Raw genomic sequence first — 18,263 nt, forward strand, 5'->3', positions numbered from 1 at the left:
TTAACCTGATGCTGTAAAACGCAAAAGGATAGAAACTTCGGAAACGCCCATGAGGAGGCAGCACGGGCTAAGAAATTGCAGTCGTTGATGCGCGATTACGCCTTGTCTATCTGAGTGTTAGTCTGTTTTGAAAACCTGAAGAACCTTTATATGGAATCTTGAAATTAAAAAATATTAGAAGATCGCTTAATCAGTTAAAGCACGTAGTAAGTAGTAAAACCAAGAGTGTTTCCTTACTAATTACTTAAACTCCTAAAGACACGTTAAAACTAAACTAGTGTACATCTATTACTGGTAACATAGAAGCTCATGGTATGAAAACAGGGAAAGGAGGTAGACCACGGCTCAAGTCAGCTGAATAGAAGAGCAAGCACCCGAACCACTTTCCCTTTCAGGACACCAGGGACTTTCCCTGAGCAACAGCACGCAGGAAGCAGACAGCACTGGGAACGTACCCTGCGAACAGCTGGCAATCGAAGCAGCCTACAAGAGCACACACGCAACGGGCAGTGTGAGGAAGACTCACCTGTAGTAGATGGGTTCAGCAAGGCAGAAAGAGCCACATATAGCATACAGATCACAAGTAGTGACCATAGACAGGAGTTATGCCCTTAGCAGTAAACTGTTCTACGGCTTGTACATCACTGGGATGGAACACTTATTAATATATTCAGAACATATCACTAGTAAAATTGGAGTAAAGCGCTGAAATTAAAGCTCTTTTAATGAATAGGTGAGTGGCTCTTAAAAGAGCCTTTGGGTTAAAAGGGGCGGTCCGAGACGCCCTACTTGGAGCTGGTGTACTTGGTGACAGCCTTGGTGCCCTCGGAGACGGCGTGCTTGGCCAGCTCGCCGGGCAGCAGCAGCCGCACGGCCGTCTGGATCTCCCGCGAGGTGATGGTCGAGCGCTTGTTGTAGTGCGCCAGGCGCGAGGCCTCGCCGGCGATGCGCTCGAAGATGTCGTTGACGAACGAGTTCATGATGCCCATGGCTTTGGACGAGATGCCCGTGTCCGGGTGCACCTGCTTCAGCACCTTGTACACGTAGATCGAGTAGCTCTCCTTGCGGCTCTTCTTGCGCTTCTTGTCGCCCTTCTTCTGTGTCTTGGTCACTGCCTTCTTGGAGCCCTTCTTGGGCGCGGGGGCAGACTTCGCCGGCTCAGGCATTGCTGCAAACGCACTACCCTCACTCACCAACAAACCACGACACCGAAGCACCGGGTAGCGCTGCTGCCTTGGGAGCCCCTTTTATAGCGGCGCTGGGCAAAGCAGCAGCTCGAAGGCATCGCATCGCCATTGGTTGGGAGCTCCAATGCCGGTCACTACCCCCATCCAGGCTTTGCCATTGGACACTGCTGGATTCGCGCTCCCATTGGCAGCCGTAACAACGCCTCCTCTCTAGCCTATCAGCGAAGGCGCCGCCGCTCCGCCCGAGCAGGATAAAAGGGGGCGGGCGGGGCAGGCGGGGACAGGTCGGTGCTAGCGAGGAGCTGTCGTTGCTGCTGTGGGTGCTGGTTGGCTGATTGTCTGCGATGTCCGGCCGCGGGAAGCAGGGCGGGAAGGCGCGGGCCAAGGCCAAGTCGCGCTCGTCGCGGGCCGGGCTGCAGTTCCCCGTGGGCCGCGTGCACCGGCTGCTGCGCAAGGGCAACTACGCGGAGCGGGTGGGTGCCGGCGCCCCGGTGTACCTGGCGGCCGTGCTGGAGTACCTGACGGCCGAGATCCTGGAGCTGGCGGGCAACGCGGCCCGCGACAACAAGAAGACGCGCATCATCCCGCGCCACCTGCAGCTGGCCATCCGCAACGACGAGGAGCTCAACAAGCTGCTGGGCAAGGTGACCATCGCGCAGGGTGGGGTGCTGCCCAACATCCAGGCCGTGCTGCTCCCCAAGAAGACTGACAGCCACAAGGCTAAGGCCAAGTGAACACTATATAAGACTAATCTGGTGACAAAAGAAAAAAAAGGCTCTTTTCAGAGCCACCCACAAAGGTCAGAAAGAGTTGAGTCGCTCTGTGATTTTGTTTCTTCTTGTAAATGCAGGCAGAAACGTGTACTTTTTTTTTTAAAGCAAAGTGTTTGCTTTAGCTGTGCTGTTCTCTGTTCTTGCCTGCCCCACAATTTTTCTTGTGGGTAGGCTGTTTTATCAATTTTAGATGTTACTTTTTAAAATACTTAAGTCAGTCCACTTTGAGTTTCAAATTAGTTGCTTGTTTAAAGTTGTTCTGTTAATAAAAGATGTTTATGCTGTGAGAAAGGCTATATGCTTTTAATGCTTCAGTAGTGGCAACTGCATTTTTGAAATGAATTGGAGTAGACCCTGCCTCCTTGTAAGAGAATTCTGGGTTTGTATAAGTGCTTCATGTACTGTTTAGCAGAGGGTGATATAAACTGAGGACTTTGTATCAGTCTAAGTTATTTCTGTCCTGTTAAAGAGTAACAAAGTGTAGCTGAAAGCTGTTGTAAGTCTGGGTGAGGTGCACTTTTCAAACTTGGGTTGGAGGAGTGGGTAAAAAAAGACAAAGCACACAAAAATAAAACCCTAAAGAAAGCATGTGGTCCCAGTAGTGACCCTGAACTGATGCTTTTGTAACAGGAGGGGTGCTTCCCTGTCTCAAGTTCCTTGTTGATTTCCATTTTTGTTGCATTTTAACTCTATTCTGTAAGAGCACCTCGCTGGCTTTCCTTGTCTGGTTTAGCTCTGTATGGTACTGGGGAAGGCTTTTAAGCAGGACAGTGCTACCAGTGTTCCCAGTGAGCTGCCTGATGTGATGTCCCAACCATGGTGATAATCACTGTGTTACACTAGAAAAGAGCACTGCTGCTTTTAATTTCATTTTTCTGTTGCTGGCTGGATCTGCCCCCCCTTTCTCTGTGAGCTATGGGGAGTTTCGCGCTCCCTCCTTATTTTGGGAGAAGGCGAGGGGTTCTTAGAGCTGCTGCTGTTCCATGGTATTGCCTTGAAATCATTTTTCTGCTTCTGTTCTGCCCTGCTTCCACTTTCCTTCCAGCTTTAGTGGGGCTCCTTGCTACTTTTTTAGCCTCACATTCTTGTGTGGAGGACAACAGACAGCTTCTTGATTTCCTGGGGCTCTTTGTGTTCTATGGAGGTGCAGATGGCCTTGGTCATCAGCTCAGTGGTACTGGAGTAACAGGAGAAGCTTTGAACAAGACCACAGTTTTCCCCATCTCTTTTCTCTAGTATAGAGGAGAGAGAGATGTGGGCTAACGTATTTGTGGACCTGGGGTTCGTTGAGTAGCTTTCCTGAAACTGAGTTGGTGAGAAGTTTTCTCATCTGTAGGGGAGGGAAGTCTCCACTCTCCTCTGTGTTTCTTCTGTGTAATGAAACTGTCATCTGTGTATTGGAACCACTGAGTATTGTAGAAAACATGGGGAAGGGTTTTGTGAACCCCCTGGGTACATGTACATCATCTCGATGTTGTGTGAGAGGATTTAAATTTTGGTTTCTAGGCTGTAAAAATCTTCAAGAGGGTAATCTTTTGGATTTCTTTCCCTTATAAATGAATGTTCTGGTATCTAAAGTGCAAATGCATTAGTATGGATGATACAGTATTCATTATTCTTGTAGTTCTTACTCTTGATTGCCTGTTGCAGAATGTGTTTAGGCACTATATAGCTCTAGTCACAAATCATGTATCTAAGAAGTAAAGCCTTAAACCCAATAGGGCTACATGAGGTAGCCCTGTGAAGGGCTACAAGGCCTCAAACATTTTGTTCAGCCAGACAGTTTCACGAAGATGCCTCATACATGTGGTTTACCAAAACTGGTGTTACTGGGCAGATTGGTTTCAAAAGTACATGTGTGTCTTACCAAGGTGAGTGTGGGTAATGGAGCATGCAGTGCCCACCAGGACCTCTCATTTCTCTAGCGCCAATGCAACCCTCTGGGTTTGTCAGTCCGGCAGTGGCAAGCGGTGGTTTTCCTGCTTCCCAAGCCGATGCCAGGGGTGGAGGTTTAAAGACTCAGCCAACTCCAGGGGAGCGGGAAGCTGGGGTCTGTTGCTGGTGAGCAGAAGGGGGGAGTGCGATGTAACACGGGGCGACTCCAGAAAAGAAGCAGGGAGGGAGGTGGGCCGGGCTGGGTGGAGGAGGAGGGCACGGAGGAGATGGGGATGTTGCAGGGGTTGGAGGAGGAGGGGGCCGCGCTGCCAGAGGTGCCTGAAAACAGCGGGGAGAAGAGGAGAAAAAAAAAAAAAGGGGTGAGAGAGCTCCAGGGAGGACAGAGCAGGGCCCCGGATGTTGAAATCCAGAAACATGGCATTTTATTTTCATTTCTTAAAGTTAAAAATCTTTCTTGCTATCACGAAGTAAACCTGTAGGGTAAGAGGAAAATTCCACCTTATTCAGTTCAGATAAATGCTGCAAATAACCCCCAGTTCTTCAGAAGCTTCCTGATGTCCCCTGTTATTCGTGCCCTGGGCCATTTCCTGCTGAGAAATACGGTCTTTCACACAAATGTTCTCAGATTGAAAATAATGTAAAAATGAAGAAAGAGTAAAGGCCTTATCTGCCTTCACCTTGTTATGAAAAGGGTTAGTCGTTCTGATTGTCTTTATCAATGTTTTAGAAACCCTCATTGTCTGGTTTTTGTCCCGTAAATAAACACACAATTAGAAGCTGCCATTGTAGGTCTGAAGTACGACCCATACACACCCCAGCAGGTTTTGGGGGACATTGAAGTATCAGTTAAAGCTAAAACTCCAGGACCTAAACGTGCCTTACACCCATGCGACCATTTCACTGCTTCCATGGGATTTTTACCAACGATTTCAAAAGGCAGAGTTTAAAAGCCCCGGCAAGTAGGGAGCGGAGCTGACAGAGAGAAATTGTCCGGGCTTTCTGAGCTGGTTCAGCTGAGCCCAGGCACCCGGATTTGTCTGTGGTGGGGTCAGCCCTGTCTGCTGGTGCTTGGGGTACAGGAGGAGGCAGTCCCATTTGAAGGTGCATTTTGATGTGTAGAAGGCTGGGACTATGTCAGCCCAATGGTGTATTCTTGTCCTCTTTTGTAACCGAGATGATTAAAGACACTAACCTTGCTGTGTCCCAAGCACACAAGGCAATAAAACTTTACAATATGGAGTGTTCAGATTGTTTTGCGTTGCAGTGGGTGCTACCTGCTACAAAAGGAAAAGGGGATGCATACAAGAGATACACGCATTTCTTCACAGCTGTGATGCTGCACAAAGGTAGCGTAAAATCCTTTACTCTGTCTGAATTCCAAACTTCAGCTCTAACTCTCCAGGTGTGCCCTCTTCTTATTTTGGCAATTATTTTTTCCATTTTCCTATGACTCTTCCAAGTACAAAATCTACATGCAATGCAAATAGGGCTACAAGTGGATTTTACTGGTGATGAAAATTCCAAGTTGTCCTGATACCCCTTTCACATACAAAGTACTTATTTTCTAGTTTTAAAATGCAAGCATATCCAGAATTGCTTCCTGAGCATTTCCGTGTTAAAAAAATTATGGAAGACTTTTTAAGATTAATATTTAGTATCATTTTTGACAAGGAATACTTTTGAAACAACCTCTCCATCAGGACAGGCTGGCAAATAGTTTAGAATCACAGAATGATAAGGATTGGAAGGGACCTTAAAGATCATGTGTTTCCAACCCCCCTGCCATGAGCAGGGACACCTTCCACTAGACCAGGTTGCTCAGAGTTCCATCCAACCTGGCCTTGAACACTTCCAGGGAGCAGGCATCCACAGCTTCTCTGGGCAACATGTTCCAGTGTTTCACCACCCTCATGGTGAAGAATTTCTTCTTAATATCTAATATAAATCTGCCCTCTTTCAGCTTAGAACCATTTCCCCTTGTCCTATCACTACACACCCTTGTGAAAAGTCCCTCTCCAGTTTAGTTCTTTGCTGTCACCAAAGAAACCCAAACCAAAACCTAAAAAACCCTTTCCACTTACATAGACCTCTCGTTCTGTGATCTCAGTCCCTGAGGAAAGCGCTGCCTCTACTCATTGTAAAGCTTCTTCCTTCCTTGCAGGCATGTGAGCTGGGCAGGGAGAAGGGGTGTTTCCAGCTGCATTCCCCTCTACTTCCAGCCCTCTTCTCCAGTGAGATTTGTATCATCTCTTGAGCTGTGCCATGCTGTGATACAACCCCAAGACCAGGTTTTTGGAGCCCAAGGACTCAATTTCTTCATTTACAATCTGAACCAGACACATCCTTGTTAGTGGCCAACAGTATTACATCAAGGTGTAGGTGAGACAAAATCTTTTTCCCTAGCTGCAGTTATTACTTTCTCCCTTAATGCTAATTATTTTAGAATATATTCTTTTCTATTAAAACTGGAAAAGAAAGTCTCTGGGAAACGAACACAGCAATAATTTACGTTGTGTGCTGAGTAATTATAATCTCTGGCCATTAGGAAAGCCAATTCAATTTCATAAGTAGGTAAGTAGGTATTGATTTACTCAATTTGAAAAAAAATAAATAAAAAAGAAGGAAGAGGTAGAGAATTGCTATAGCCAGTGTGTGATTTGCTCAGGTTTTGGATCTGGTGTATGACATCTGTTTCCTATTTCTGATTCACTGGCGGGTCAGTTAACTAGAGAATACAGTTATTTGTTAACCCAGCTGGTGTATATCACTTTTGGAGAAATAAAAGAACATTTTTCTTTAACATGATGATTAATAAATACAAATTTTACTGTAGGGAGGTTGATCTAGAGAATATATAAGTCTCTGCAAGAATGCTACTAACTATTATTCTATTAAAAACAAGATGAGGGAATTTTTGTAACTGTTTGGATTGTTCTTCAGTATTCTATATGGCTAATTATGCACTACAGGAGTAAGCTGTAACGTTAACTGATAATATGTTACATGAAAGGTTGCTGATATAAAAAAGCATATACCCTATATTTCAGGTACTGTGAATAAACAGGAATTTTGAAGGTAGACATGGAGGGTATATAAAAATACAGCACAAAAGACCTGTTCAAAAATTTTGTATTCTAGCACTTTCCAGTGTTGAGAGTTGCTAGGATTAATAGCCTTGCTTAGCACTAGAAGCTGAAGTAGTTGAAGCCTTAGACTGCAAGGTCTGACTGGGAGTAAATTTTTTGATAAAACTGATGCTGCAAACACAGAACTAGTTGAAACCGGCAGATGCAAGCAGAATGAAGAAGAAAAGGAAACAATTCCAAGAGAAGAAGGTAGCTTCAGAAGGCAGCCAGCCCAGCAACCAAGAAAACCAATAACAAATCAAGAGAACACTGACGAGGATTAGGTGCCTGGACTTGGGAATCAAGTGATGGGTGGTACGGGTGTAATTGGTGGGGCATGATCTGTAGTAGTGGTCCCTCTTTGGAGGCACCCATCTCGAGCTGTGCTGCACGTCAGATAAATAAACCACTTCTTTACTCAGCAGACTGGAGAATCATCTTCCTCAAGCAGGAACCTAGGGCCCGAGTCCTGTTGAGATGGAATCCTCATAGTTCCTACCATGGTCTAGGTGGCAGTGTCATAATTCCTGCTACACCAGGATGATGTATTTGAACACTGCTGTCTTACTACTGCTGGGTGATGTCGTCTGGGCAGAGTGGATTTAAGAATACAAAGAAAACCGCTTTGAACTGAATAGCAAAGAATATTACAAAACATGAAAGATGGAAGAATATGCTGTCATACGATTTTGTTTACACTATTTGCTTTATTAATTTTGAATGTCCATCCTTCTGTGGGATGAAACAGTTATGTTTGCTGTTCTTACTGAGCCTAAATCCTACTACTTTAACCTCTGGTGAAAAGCACAAGTACACAAAATTTTACACAGTGCGTGTTTTTCAGAAACTTTGGTCTCAGCACTGATGGAAAAATAATGGATGAGTTAGAATCAGATACGATTAAATGTATGTGCAGTTATAAATGCTATGTTTATATTTTGGGTCCCTAATTTTGCCTTATCATTCATATTGGGATTGGAAGAAGCAATCTTAAACAACATTTTCTTTTCTGTTAAGAGTTTCATGAGCCTCTAAACAATATCACATACTGAAAGAGCCTTTTAAAAAATACAAATCCCCCTAAATTTCTGTGAAAGGTAAGTTAGGAAAGCACGCAGCATGGAGCATACAAATTCAGGAAAGACAAAAAGAGTGCTGAAGTATTCCTGAGCTGGGAGGTCAAAGAGCACCATCAAGCTGCTATAATTCAGGCAACAGAGCTGCCCTGTGATAGTTGCAACTTGAACAGGGGTCTTTTCTTTCAGGACAACATAACTGAATTTACCTTTTACATGACTGATAATAACCACAGACAAATACTTCTGATGATTATTACTGTCAAAATATGAGCACTTTTAGTATATGATATTTTCTAGAGTCCCTTTCTAAACATTCACATTTTCCCTTAGAAAAAAACCTGGAGATTGGAATACAAATATAAACCTTAAAAGGTTTATTAATCTTTTAAGGTATTGGACATATACAGAGGCCCAGAATATGCAAACTGTTTCAGAGTTTGCACCAAGGCCCTTGGAGAGAAGATCTCTGAACTCCTCCATCTGAAGCTGCTGAAGAACAGACGATCCCTCTTCTCACTGAATATCTGAAATCCAACTTGAGAAGTCCCCATCAGCCTTCAACCTGAAATTAACATTGATGAGTGGATGTAAGATTGAAAAGAGACCTGGTATCTGTCTCTGTCCCACCAAACAACATGCAGTCAGTACTGGAAAGTTTCGCTTCAGTGATTCTGTGGTCTCTTTATGATGTAATTGTGTTCAGAAGTCCACAGAATAGGCTTGGAATTCAGGATTATTCAGATACAGTTTCAGCGAATTCTGGGTTTTTCAGATACAGTTTGAGAGAAGGTGATACTGGCTTTGATCTGCATCTGCAGCAGCTTCGAATTACCCAAGAATGTGATGGTGTGATTCAGAACGCCTGCAGTCTGAGACTGAAAGACCTTAGGGCGGATTAGTAGCTATATGATAAACTCTATTAGTTTACTATATCAGTCCACAGTGCCTAGCTACTTAGATTTTAAGTTTTAATACAAAGAAGAGACATAAATACAGGAAAGGATGGATAGGTATTAAATACTATTCATCTTCGCTTTGTGTTTTTACTTACAACAGGAATATTCTCAACCCAAAGCAGTTATAGGGAGAAGCAATGCAAGTCACTGTAAAAATCACATGCACAGCAGATATATTAAGAAAAATGCTGAAGATAAATAACTTTTAGAAGCCAATTCTGTATTGCATTAATCACTGAGCTACTGGTAACATCTTATTAAGATAAATGTCACTTGTTACTACATGCATTCCGTGCACTGTAGAAAACTCTCACTTCTGCTACAAACAAGAGAAGAATGAGCACCATCAAGTAGTACATGTTGTTATAGCTGTTACAAAGATCTATGTAGATAAGTTTCCATTGGTAACAATCTTCATTCTTAACTGACTATAACTACAGAAGCCTTTTTCCCCTTCAATTTACAATGCACACAGCATGAACATACTTAAAAATAACAGTGGTGTGTTGCACAAGAAATATACACACCACAGTCCTAAAAGAAAACTGTATTAGAACTATAAATTAAGGAAATTTTGTCACCTAATAAGAAACCACAATAAAAAAACCTTAGCTACAGCAATTCATGAGTTGCCAACATAAGATATACTTTCCCTGACACATGAAAATTGAGAACAATATTTTATCAAAATTAAAAGTAAGCGTCACTTAAAGACTGTAAATTAATGAAGCAATTAAACATGTTTTTATCAGTCTTTGATTGCAAAGCCCTTTTACTGAAAAGGTGGGTGGCTCTTAAAAGAGCCTTTGGGTTAAAAGGGGCGGTCCGAGATGCTCTACTTGGAGCTGGTGTACTTGGTGACAGCCTTGGTGCCCTCGGAGACGGCGTGCTTGGCCAGCTCGCCGGGCAGCAGCAGCCGCACGGCCGTCTGGATCTCCCGCGAGGTGATGGTCGAGCGCTTGTTGTAGTGCGCCAGGCGCGAGGCCTCGCCGGCGATGCGCTCAAAGATGTCGTTGACGAACGAGTTCATGATGCCCATGGCCTTAGACGAGATGCCCGTGTCCGGGTGCACCTGCTTCAGTACCTTGTACACGTAGATCGAGTAGCTCTCCTTCCTTGCTCTCTTGCGCTTCTTGTCGCCCTTCTTCTGCGTCTTGGTCACCGCCTTCTTGGAGCCCTTCTTGGGCGCGGGGGCAGACTTCGCCGGCTCAGGCATTTCTGCGAAAGCGCCGCTCTCACAGAGCACAACCTCTTCTCCGCCAACGCCGCGGGAAGCGAGTAAGGCGAAACAGCCGAACCACTCGTATTTATAGCGTTCCTATGCAAATAGGTAGAATGCTCTCTGCGTACTGTAATTGGTCAGAAGAAAACAGACGTCATAAAACTCAGACAGCAGCTTTTTATTGGTCGGAATTCGATTCCCCGTCTCATTGGCTGCCGAGAAGAGAGCTAATTCTCAGCCTATCAGCGAAGGGGCGAGATTGGAGAGCGAGGCTGCGGCGGGCCGGGGCGCTGCTCCCTAAAAAGCCGTTCTTCCACAGCTCAGTATTTTTCCGTTTGCGGAAACCCTTCATATGTTACTGATTTTTAAATTTTTCAGACGTGGTGTGAGTTAATAATTATGACTTCATTTTGAAAAAATTTTGTCCCCAGACTGTGACATTTTTCTCTTTTCTCTTTTTTTTATGTGTGTGTCTGTGTATATTTCCGTGCAGAGTTAAAATGTGGATAGAATTTATCTGGAAAATATACGAATTTGTATTTAAATACGTTAAAAAATTACAGAAATAAACAGAATATAAAAAGAGAGCACATGGGAAAAAAAAAGATGATCATTGAGAAAACAATGGATTGGAAGCAATAATGCAAAACGGGATATTAAAACAACATAAATTTAATAAAAGAATGGAAAAGATCCACCTCTTAGTCCCTATCAATACTACATGAACACATCAGCTGCACTAAGGACACGAGGGCAGAGGATGAGAACAGGAATCAAAGACTGTTACCGAAGCTTTAGACCCAACAGGGCAGCCAGCGCAGAGACCACGTTTCACTGCGCCGTCCCCCCGGGCACTCGGGGAGGGGAGGACAGCAGGCAGAGAGCTGCGGTGGTTTTCCGATGCCAGGAAGCGAGTCCAGGGTTTGGGAGGGGGTCGGAGGGCGCCGGGGTGCCCCGGTGTTGGAAAGCGGCGAGATCTTCCAGCGGGACAAAGAGCCGGCGCGAAGCATCGGCGGGCGGTGCAGCGCCCGTCCCCTCTGCCGGGGACCCCCCGGGCTCCCGCTCACCGGCGCAGCCACGCCGCCGCTCTCTCCCCCCCTCCCTCCCCCACTCCGCGCTGCGCCGACCCGTCCGCACCGAACCACCCCCGACAGAGCAACCTTGAGCAGAATCGGGGCGGGTGGCGCGGCCTTGCGGATCCGGGCGGCGGCGGCGGCAGCGAGCGCTCCGTGAGGGCGGAGCCGCTCGCTGAAGCCCGCCCCTGCCGCGCCGTCATTGGCCGCGCCGAGAGGGCGAGCGGAGGCCCTCCAGAGCTGCGCCCTCGCAATTGGTCGGGGCGAGATTCGCTGCGCCATTGGGTGCGCGCTCGCCGCTGGGCGCCTCGGCCTATCAGGAGGCGGTGTCCGGCGAAGGGAAGGGATATAAGGGCGGGCGGCAGGGCGCGGGCAGCTTACCGGGTTTTGGCGCGGCGGCTCGTGAGTGAAGCGCGAATCAGCGAAGATGTCCGGCCGCGGGAAGCAGGGCGGGAAGGCACGGGCCAAGGCCAAGTCGCGCTCGTCGCGGGCCGGGCTGCAGTTCCCCGTGGGCCGCGTGCACCGGCTGCTGCGCAAGGGCAACTACGCGGAGCGGGTGGGCGCCGGCGCCCCGGTGTACCTGGCGGCCGTGCTGGAGTACCTGACGGCCGAGATCCTGGAGCTGGCGGGCAACGCGGCCCGCGACAACAAGAAGACGCGCATCATCCCGCGCCACCTGCAGCTGGCCATCCGCAACGACGAGGAGCTCAACAAGCTGCTGGGCAAGGTGACCATCGCGCAGGGTGGGGTGCTGCCCAACATCCAGGCCGTGCTGCTGCCCAAGAAGACCGACAGCCACAAGGCTAAGGCCAAGTGAGTACGACGAAAAACCGGCTCGCTGCCTTTTCCAAACGAGATAATCCAAAGGCTCTTTTCAGAGCCACCCACAAAATCATAAGAGAGCCTCGTTATCCATGACATGGTTAAGCAGTCTTACATCAATTAACTCCACCACTGTTTTGCATTATTTTCTCCATCTTTATTAACAATAGTTTTGGCTTGGTGATAGTAGCAACGCTTTCCATCTTTTTGTTAACAAAAAGTCGTGAGAAAAAGTGTCCTCCCCAAAGCAAGTTCTTCCTGGAATGGGGTATTTTCCGTCCAGTGCTGAATCCAGAGAACCCGGGAGCAGTGCGTTTCGGTGAGAACACCCCTCCCACCCCCCTCCGCCGCGTTTTTTCTCCGCGAAAGCAGCTGAAACGGCACCAAAGAGCCCAGGCGAAGGAGGGGGGGAAGGAGCAGCGAGCGGGCCAGGCCCTCCGATAGCCAATCCCTGGTCAGGGCGGGCTTTTTCAATACTTGAAGTTCCTTTTCTCTCTCACCGCGAACAAAAGCAACGGGAGAGCTCAGGGCTATTTTCGCGTCAGTGAGTAAACCCACCCCTCCTCCCCCGAAGAGGCAAAACCATTGAAGGAGACACCTTAAGAGAAATAATACAATCGATTAGACGTGGCTCAGCAGTAGCACGCCTGACAATTGCGTTACTTTTGTTAAAAAATGTATTATTAAAAAAACATACATCCGATTTTTATCAAATCGTTACTATAAAACATTGCTTTCTGGTAGTCAAACCAATTACTCGCCAAAAAGATGCAAAAGTCTACACTTCCCTAAAGCCGCCGCGTTCTACCGTGCTCGTTAGCGTTTCTTTCGGTAATCGTCGGGGAAAAAAAAGGCACAAAGAACCTCTAACGACTTACGAATTACTGGATCCTTGCTGCAGGCTACGGACGACTTCGGTGCCTCAGCTCCTTTAGGGAAAGTGTGGGTGGCTCTTAAAAGAGCCGTTGGATAACAAAGTTTGCAGAGCAGGACTCTTCCGGTAAAATTTACTTCTTCTTGGGCGCCGCTTTCTTTGCCTTGGCTGCTTTGGGCTTGGCCGCCTTGGACTTGGCTGCTTTGGGCTTCACCGCTTTCGCCTTGGCCGGGCTCTTCGCTGCCTTTTTGGGGCGGCCTGTCTTGGCGGCTTTCTTTGGGCTCTTTGCTGCTTTTTTGGCCGCCGCAGCCGCCGGCTTCTTGGCTTTCTTGGGGCTCTTCTTCACCGCCGCTGCCTTCTTGGGCTTCTTGGCGGCGCTGGCGGGCTTCTTGGCCGCCGGCTTCTTTGGCTTGGCGGCGGCCGCCCTTTTCTTCGGGGCTTTTTCCTTCACTTCTCCCGGCTTTTTGCTGAGGCGGAAGGAGCCGGAGGCGCCGGTGCCCTTGGTCTGCACCAGGGTGCCCTTGCTGACGAGGCTCTTGAGCCCCAACTTGATACGGCTGTTGTTCTTCTCCACATCGTAGCCGCCGGCGGCCAGCGCCTTTTTGAGCGCGGCGAGAGAGAGCCCCTTGCGCTCCTTGGAGACAGACACGGCCTTGGTGATCAGCTCGGTGACGCTGGGCCCCGCGGGCTTGCGGGCTTTGGAGCCGCCCGCCGCCTTCTTCGGCTTCTTGGCGGCGGCCTTGGCGGCGGGAGCGGGCGCATCGGGGGCGGCGGCTGGAGCGGTCTCGGACATGGCGGCGGCGGCTGCGACCTCCTCTGCCGAGCGGGCGAACGCAATTGGGCTGGCGCGGGTCAGATGCTCTTGTTTTGAGAGCGGAGCCGCGCGGTGATTGGTGCGCTGCAGAGCCCGCCCCGGCGCGCGGCCGGGGAGCCCTTCGGTGTGCTCGATTTGTGTTTCTTTGGACTCACAAAAGTGCGTTTTCCTCGGAATTTCTGCCACCGAATCGCCCCGTTTGCCCGGTGAGGGAGGGGAAGAGCAGGTACTTGCGTCCGAGAGAGTTTCCAGCCGCGAACACGCGGGCTGAGCTAAAGGAGAGGCGATTTATCCGGTGTGCTGCTGCTCCAGAGACCTCTGAAGAGAGAAACTTTTGTTTTTCCTTGCAAATTAAAAATTTCCTTTTGACATAAATGTTACGGTAACGGCACAGTCTGATTGTTTAGGGGGTTTTCTCGGGGCTAAGATGGAAATCTGCCGTTTTAAAGTTATTTTGACAGTTTAAATTGATTTTGAAGAGGAGGAAGTAACACAAACTCCTCTCTCAGCTCTGAATATGGATTAAGAACCGGTTCCTTTGACCGTGTGTTTTACCTCCTAAAACGCTAAAGTCTAGTGAAATAGTGTCTCGTACAACCTTTTACTGCATTTTTTATAGAGCCGTATGCAATTTGTTGATATCTGGAGATTTATAAACACACCGTTGTTTTATTTTGTCTTCCTGTAATGTCAGTAGAAGGGAGGCAAACTTAACCCTGCTACCTTATGTTGGGGGTTTTCTTTCTTTTGTTTGTTTTCCGTATGAATTTCTGTACCAATTATTAAATATATCAAGCTTTTTGTTTTTCATGTTGCATGTCACTTTGAAGGAAACAGTCATTTGGTATCTGATGTTACAAAACTGCAGCTTTGTAAAAGAAAGCAAGCTCTTAAAGTTCTGGTGATATTTACTGAAATTATCTTTGTCTCTGTAGTCATTTAAAATGTGCAAGGGCTAGTGTGGCAGTTTAGTAGTTGTGTTCTTCCTGCCCAGAGAATATTACCTTGTTCTGTGTGTTCTCTAAAAGTAGTAGTATTTAAAATCATATTACTGTTTGTGTTTTTTTTTAAACGCATTTCACACAGTATGTCTAGACAAAGGTTTATCTAAAGCCAATTCTGAATCCTCTACCCACTCTAAATAAAACCCACCTAATTCTTCCTTACTTATTTTACAACCATCATCAAAAGAAGGAAATGCTTTCAGGACAAAAACTAGAGGCCGTTGTGATAACCTGAGTTTTAACAAGGGGAGAGGTAGGCCGTAGGTCATTCCTAAAGCACCAGGAAGAATTCAATCGATACTGATATCTAGATGGTTGAAGATGATGTAATATGCTGTACAGAACAGAAATCTTGAGCAAGATTTCATGTATCTGTACCTGATTATGAACAAGTGCATTAGCCGTTGCCTTTTCTAGTTAATTAAGAATCACAGACTACACTTCAGTGCTGCCCTCTAATTTCCTTTGATATACCCAGATATAACATATAATGTAAACACAGTATTTAAGTAGATAGTAGCAACCAAGGTTTCAGATTGTATTAATAGATAGTTTTAGGTAAGTGTAATCCTATTTCCACCTCATTGTTCCATTTACAGTGGCTTTTTTTCTAAATACTACATGTATATATAACATGAAAACATTTTAGTTTGCTGTAAAATTGTGTTTCAGTGAATATGAAACAATGAATAAATGCAGTGAAGGGAAAAATTGCACCCTGCACCCTAGAAGAAAAACTTACCAGAAAAAAGGTCGCAGGAAAAGTGCACCTGATCTTTGTAATGCGTCAACAGGAAGATAATTGAGAAGTGGGCTAATCAAATAAGGACTTTCAGGGTCTTGTTTGTAAAAGTTATGTAACGTAAAGTAAGGATACAGGAATGAAATAAAGTGGAGTGGATGTGGATATTGAAGATACACCTTCACAAATTACAGAACTGAAGTAAAAAAAAAGTGTATTTTAAGCCTATATCCCATATCTGTTTGTAAAACAGTGAATGAGATTTTCCATTGACTTGAATCCATAGTAAAATAAGGCAGCAATGCTGGGAGTAGATGACACTTAGCAGATACCAAGACACTTCATAGCACATAGACAAAGGAAAAGCATAGACATGTCAACTCATGTTGCCTACTCTTGTTATTTTGAACTCGTACATGTTTACTTTCGTAACTTTTACTGGAGGAGATTTAAATACTGCAACCCTCAGTTGTGGGTTCACAGAGCAATGATTCACATTTATTGGTGACAGAAATTGAGGTGGCTAAAATGGTCGCCATCCCAGTTGTCTGCCTGGCTTTGCTCCCAGCAGTTGCTACCCTCTCCCCGTTCTCAACAGGGGTAGCTAATAATATGTGTTACAGTTTCTGATCTCCAATGGTTACAGTCTACTGTCTTAAAATAAACTGAAGTAATTTAGAAATTATGTGACACAGAGAGGAGCTCTGATCTTTCATTTTAATAACTTTTCAGCAAAGATGTAAATTAACCTCAGCGATGTAGAATTGCTGCTTGGAACACTTATTCTTTTCTACATGAAAGAAATACTTGCAGGAATTACGTTTTGCATAGCTAAGGTGCACTTGGCAATTTTGAAAAGAGCTTTCTCCGCAGTCAGAGCAGATAGTTTAGACGGAATTGACAGATGTACTCAGGCAAAAAATACAATGCGGTGAAGGATTATATAAAAGGCAGGAATGGCACTTTCACCTGCAGCTAAGCAAATGAGAAAAGGAAGTAATCCTGGTTTAGGTGCAGGATATTGTAGAAAGACTTCATGAAGAAGGCGCCACAGACTTGGACATGCAGTTTGGCTTTCCCAGTGTGACTAGGAGAAGGCAGACTTTATCATGCACTGAAAGAGGAGGAGAGTGGTATCAGGATCTCCAGAGACACTGAGAGCATCACTGTAATGTCTGCTACAGCTGAATGACTTCAATCCTCCTTTCCTCATAGGCACCCCAGCAGACCCCACTACGTCACAGACCTGCACAAGATTGCAATCTGAACCCTGCAATTCACTTCCTTCCAGATACCCAGGTCTGTCCAGCTTTTGCAGTTATCTGTTAAGACCTCTTGGCATAAGCAAGGAGATACGTCAACCACAGCCAAGGACTGGCACTGCACTTGAGAGCTATCAAACATTCCCATCTCCAGTTTAGGACCTGCCAGTACTTGTTCCTAAGAAAATGAGCTCTGGGTTATATTTAGATATGTTTGCAATAAGAAGAGGTGGCATGGTAGTCACTGTTCTCAAGCAATTTTGTTAGGAGGCATTGGCATGAGAGCTAGCCGCACAAATGTGGCTAATGGGCTGCTCTACCTGCTACAGGGAAGTCCCATGGTCAGTCATTCTTAGACAGCTGGAGGAAGTACAGCTGATATGCCTGTGCACCACAGCCTCTCTCCTTCCTCCAAGTCACAATTTCCAGAGAGGTTTATGTGAGGGCATTTATGCTATGTTCTGCACTCTGCATACATGTTCTATAGGAAAGAGGTGTAAATGGAAAGAGGTGTTAATACTCCTTGCAATGAACTGTGATTAAACTCCTATTACAGTGTTACACCCATGTCTTGCTTGCCCTCAGTGACTTCATCCTTCATCTGAGTTACAAATATAATAACTCATGTGATCAAACCAGCCAGCACAGTTTAACTGCTTTTAACCCTTAGCTAAGCAATTTTAAAGTGGTACCTACCAAACTACAAACTCATTGCAGCTCAGCAAACAAGTCTCTGCCTACATAACACTCATGTTGCTGCTGTTGCTGTTGTTAAGACTCCTAAGTGTAACGAGGCCACACAAGGCTTTTTAAATCCAGTGTGTGGCTGAGCATCTGTAGTGGGCAGGACAAATAGGGCAGGGCAACCAGTGATGACGGTCCCAGTAGACTCAGCTTCCTGGAATGTTGCACACTCCTCCCTGTACTCTTGGTTAAGAGTTGGGGCACCTATGGTAGCCTCCCTTCATCATTGTCATGGCATGTTGTTTGGGAATTCAAAACCTATAGTCCAAAACCTGGATGTGTCTACAGTTAGTAGGCACTGGGAAGGATGCCCTTCCTGGGAAAGTGAAGAAAAAAGAAATGCAGGGGGCCAAAAGCCTTCCCAGAACAGCTAATGAGAAAAAAAAAGATACACTTTTTCTCTACTGTATTGGAGTTTATCCAGTTAACAGATTTTTACTTTTCTCACACACAGGCAAAGAAAGGTCCGCACTGTCAGTCAGATACCAAAGAACAGAATTATTTATGTCTTAAAATACATTGGTCTGCTAAAACTAGCCCAAGGTGCTTGACTAACCATCTTCTGGACTATCCTGGCATGCTTTGCATGTAGTTATCAATCAGTGATTGAGGCCCCGAGGCCCTGAGACAAACTGTCTGTGAAAGGTAAGCAGCATTAACAGAAGCTCCATCAGCCATGGCTCCCCAGAG

At 46.1% G+C, this 18,263-nt stretch overlaps 5 protein-coding genes across 5 annotated transcripts; 2 read left to right on the top strand and 3 right to left on the bottom strand.

Moving 5' to 3' along the window:
* Positions 1-785: 785 nt before the first annotated feature.
* On the bottom strand, positions 786-1,172 carry LOC104338476 (histone H2B 1/2/3/4/6). The gene has a single exon (XM_009944526.2). It carries the CDS (start codon positions 1,164-1,166, stop codon positions 786-788), a length of 381 nt encoding a protein of 126 aa, XP_009942828.2. The 5' UTR covers positions 1,167-1,172.
* A 310-nt stretch (positions 1,173-1,482) lies between these two features.
* LOC104338487 (histone H2A-IV) lies at positions 1,483-2,251 on the top strand. Its single transcript, XM_009944538.2, has one exon. The coding sequence runs from the start codon at positions 1,532-1,534 to the stop codon at positions 1,919-1,921; it is 390 nt and encodes a 129-aa protein (XP_009942840.2). The 5' UTR covers positions 1,483-1,531; the 3' UTR covers positions 1,922-2,251.
* A 5,436-nt stretch (positions 2,252-7,687) lies between these two features.
* LOC142362163 (histone H2B 7-like) lies at positions 7,688-10,280 on the bottom strand. The gene has a single exon (XM_075428132.1). It carries the CDS (start codon positions 10,230-10,232, stop codon positions 9,852-9,854), a length of 381 nt encoding a protein of 126 aa, XP_075284247.1. The 5' UTR covers positions 10,233-10,280; the 3' UTR covers positions 7,688-9,851.
* Positions 10,281-11,699: 1,419 nt separating this feature from the next.
* Positions 11,700-17,346, top strand: LOC104338519 (histone H2A-IV). The gene is made up of 2 exons (XM_009944572.2): positions 11,700-12,124; positions 16,783-17,346. The coding sequence occupies exons 1-2, from the start codon at positions 11,739-11,741 to the stop codon at positions 16,832-16,834; spliced, it is 438 nt and encodes a 145-aa protein (XP_009942874.2). The 5' UTR covers positions 11,700-11,738; the 3' UTR covers positions 16,835-17,346.
* Positions 12,269-13,833, bottom strand: LOC142362162 (histone H1-like). Its single transcript, XM_075428131.1, has one exon. It carries the CDS (start codon positions 13,798-13,800, stop codon positions 13,141-13,143), a length of 660 nt encoding a protein of 219 aa, XP_075284246.1. The 5' UTR covers positions 13,801-13,833; the 3' UTR covers positions 12,269-13,140.
* Positions 17,347-18,263: the final 917 nt, after the last annotated feature.

Source organism: Opisthocomus hoazin, chromosome 8 (genome assembly GCF_030867145.1).
Source record: "Opisthocomus hoazin isolate bOpiHoa1 chromosome 8, bOpiHoa1.hap1, whole genome shotgun sequence".
Classification (NCBI taxonomy): Eukaryota; Metazoa; Chordata; class Aves; order Opisthocomiformes; family Opisthocomidae; genus Opisthocomus; species Opisthocomus hoazin.

Excerpts from the sequence above, each read along its gene's own strand:
- LOC104338476 (XM_009944526.2), bottom strand. The coding sequence starts at position 1,166 with ATGCCTGAGCCGGCGAAGTCTGCCCCCGCGCCCAAGAAGGGCTCCAAG.
- LOC104338487 (XM_009944538.2), top strand. The coding sequence starts at position 1,532 with ATGTCCGGCCGCGGGAAGCAGGGCGGGAAGGCGCGGGCCAAGGCCAAG.
- LOC142362163 (XM_075428132.1), bottom strand. The coding sequence starts at position 10,232 with ATGCCTGAGCCGGCGAAGTCTGCCCCCGCGCCCAAGAAGGGCTCCAAG.
- LOC104338519 (XM_009944572.2), top strand. The coding sequence starts at position 11,739 with ATGTCCGGCCGCGGGAAGCAGGGCGGGAAGGCACGGGCCAAGGCCAAG. Across the intron at positions 12,125-16,782 it reads AGCCACAAGGCTAAGGCCAA|GCACCCCAGCAGACCCCACT; the intron begins GTGAGTACGACG and ends CTTTCCTCATAG.
- LOC142362162 (XM_075428131.1), bottom strand. The coding sequence starts at position 13,800 with ATGTCCGAGACCGCTCCAGCCGCCGCCCCCGATGCGCCCGCTCCCGCC.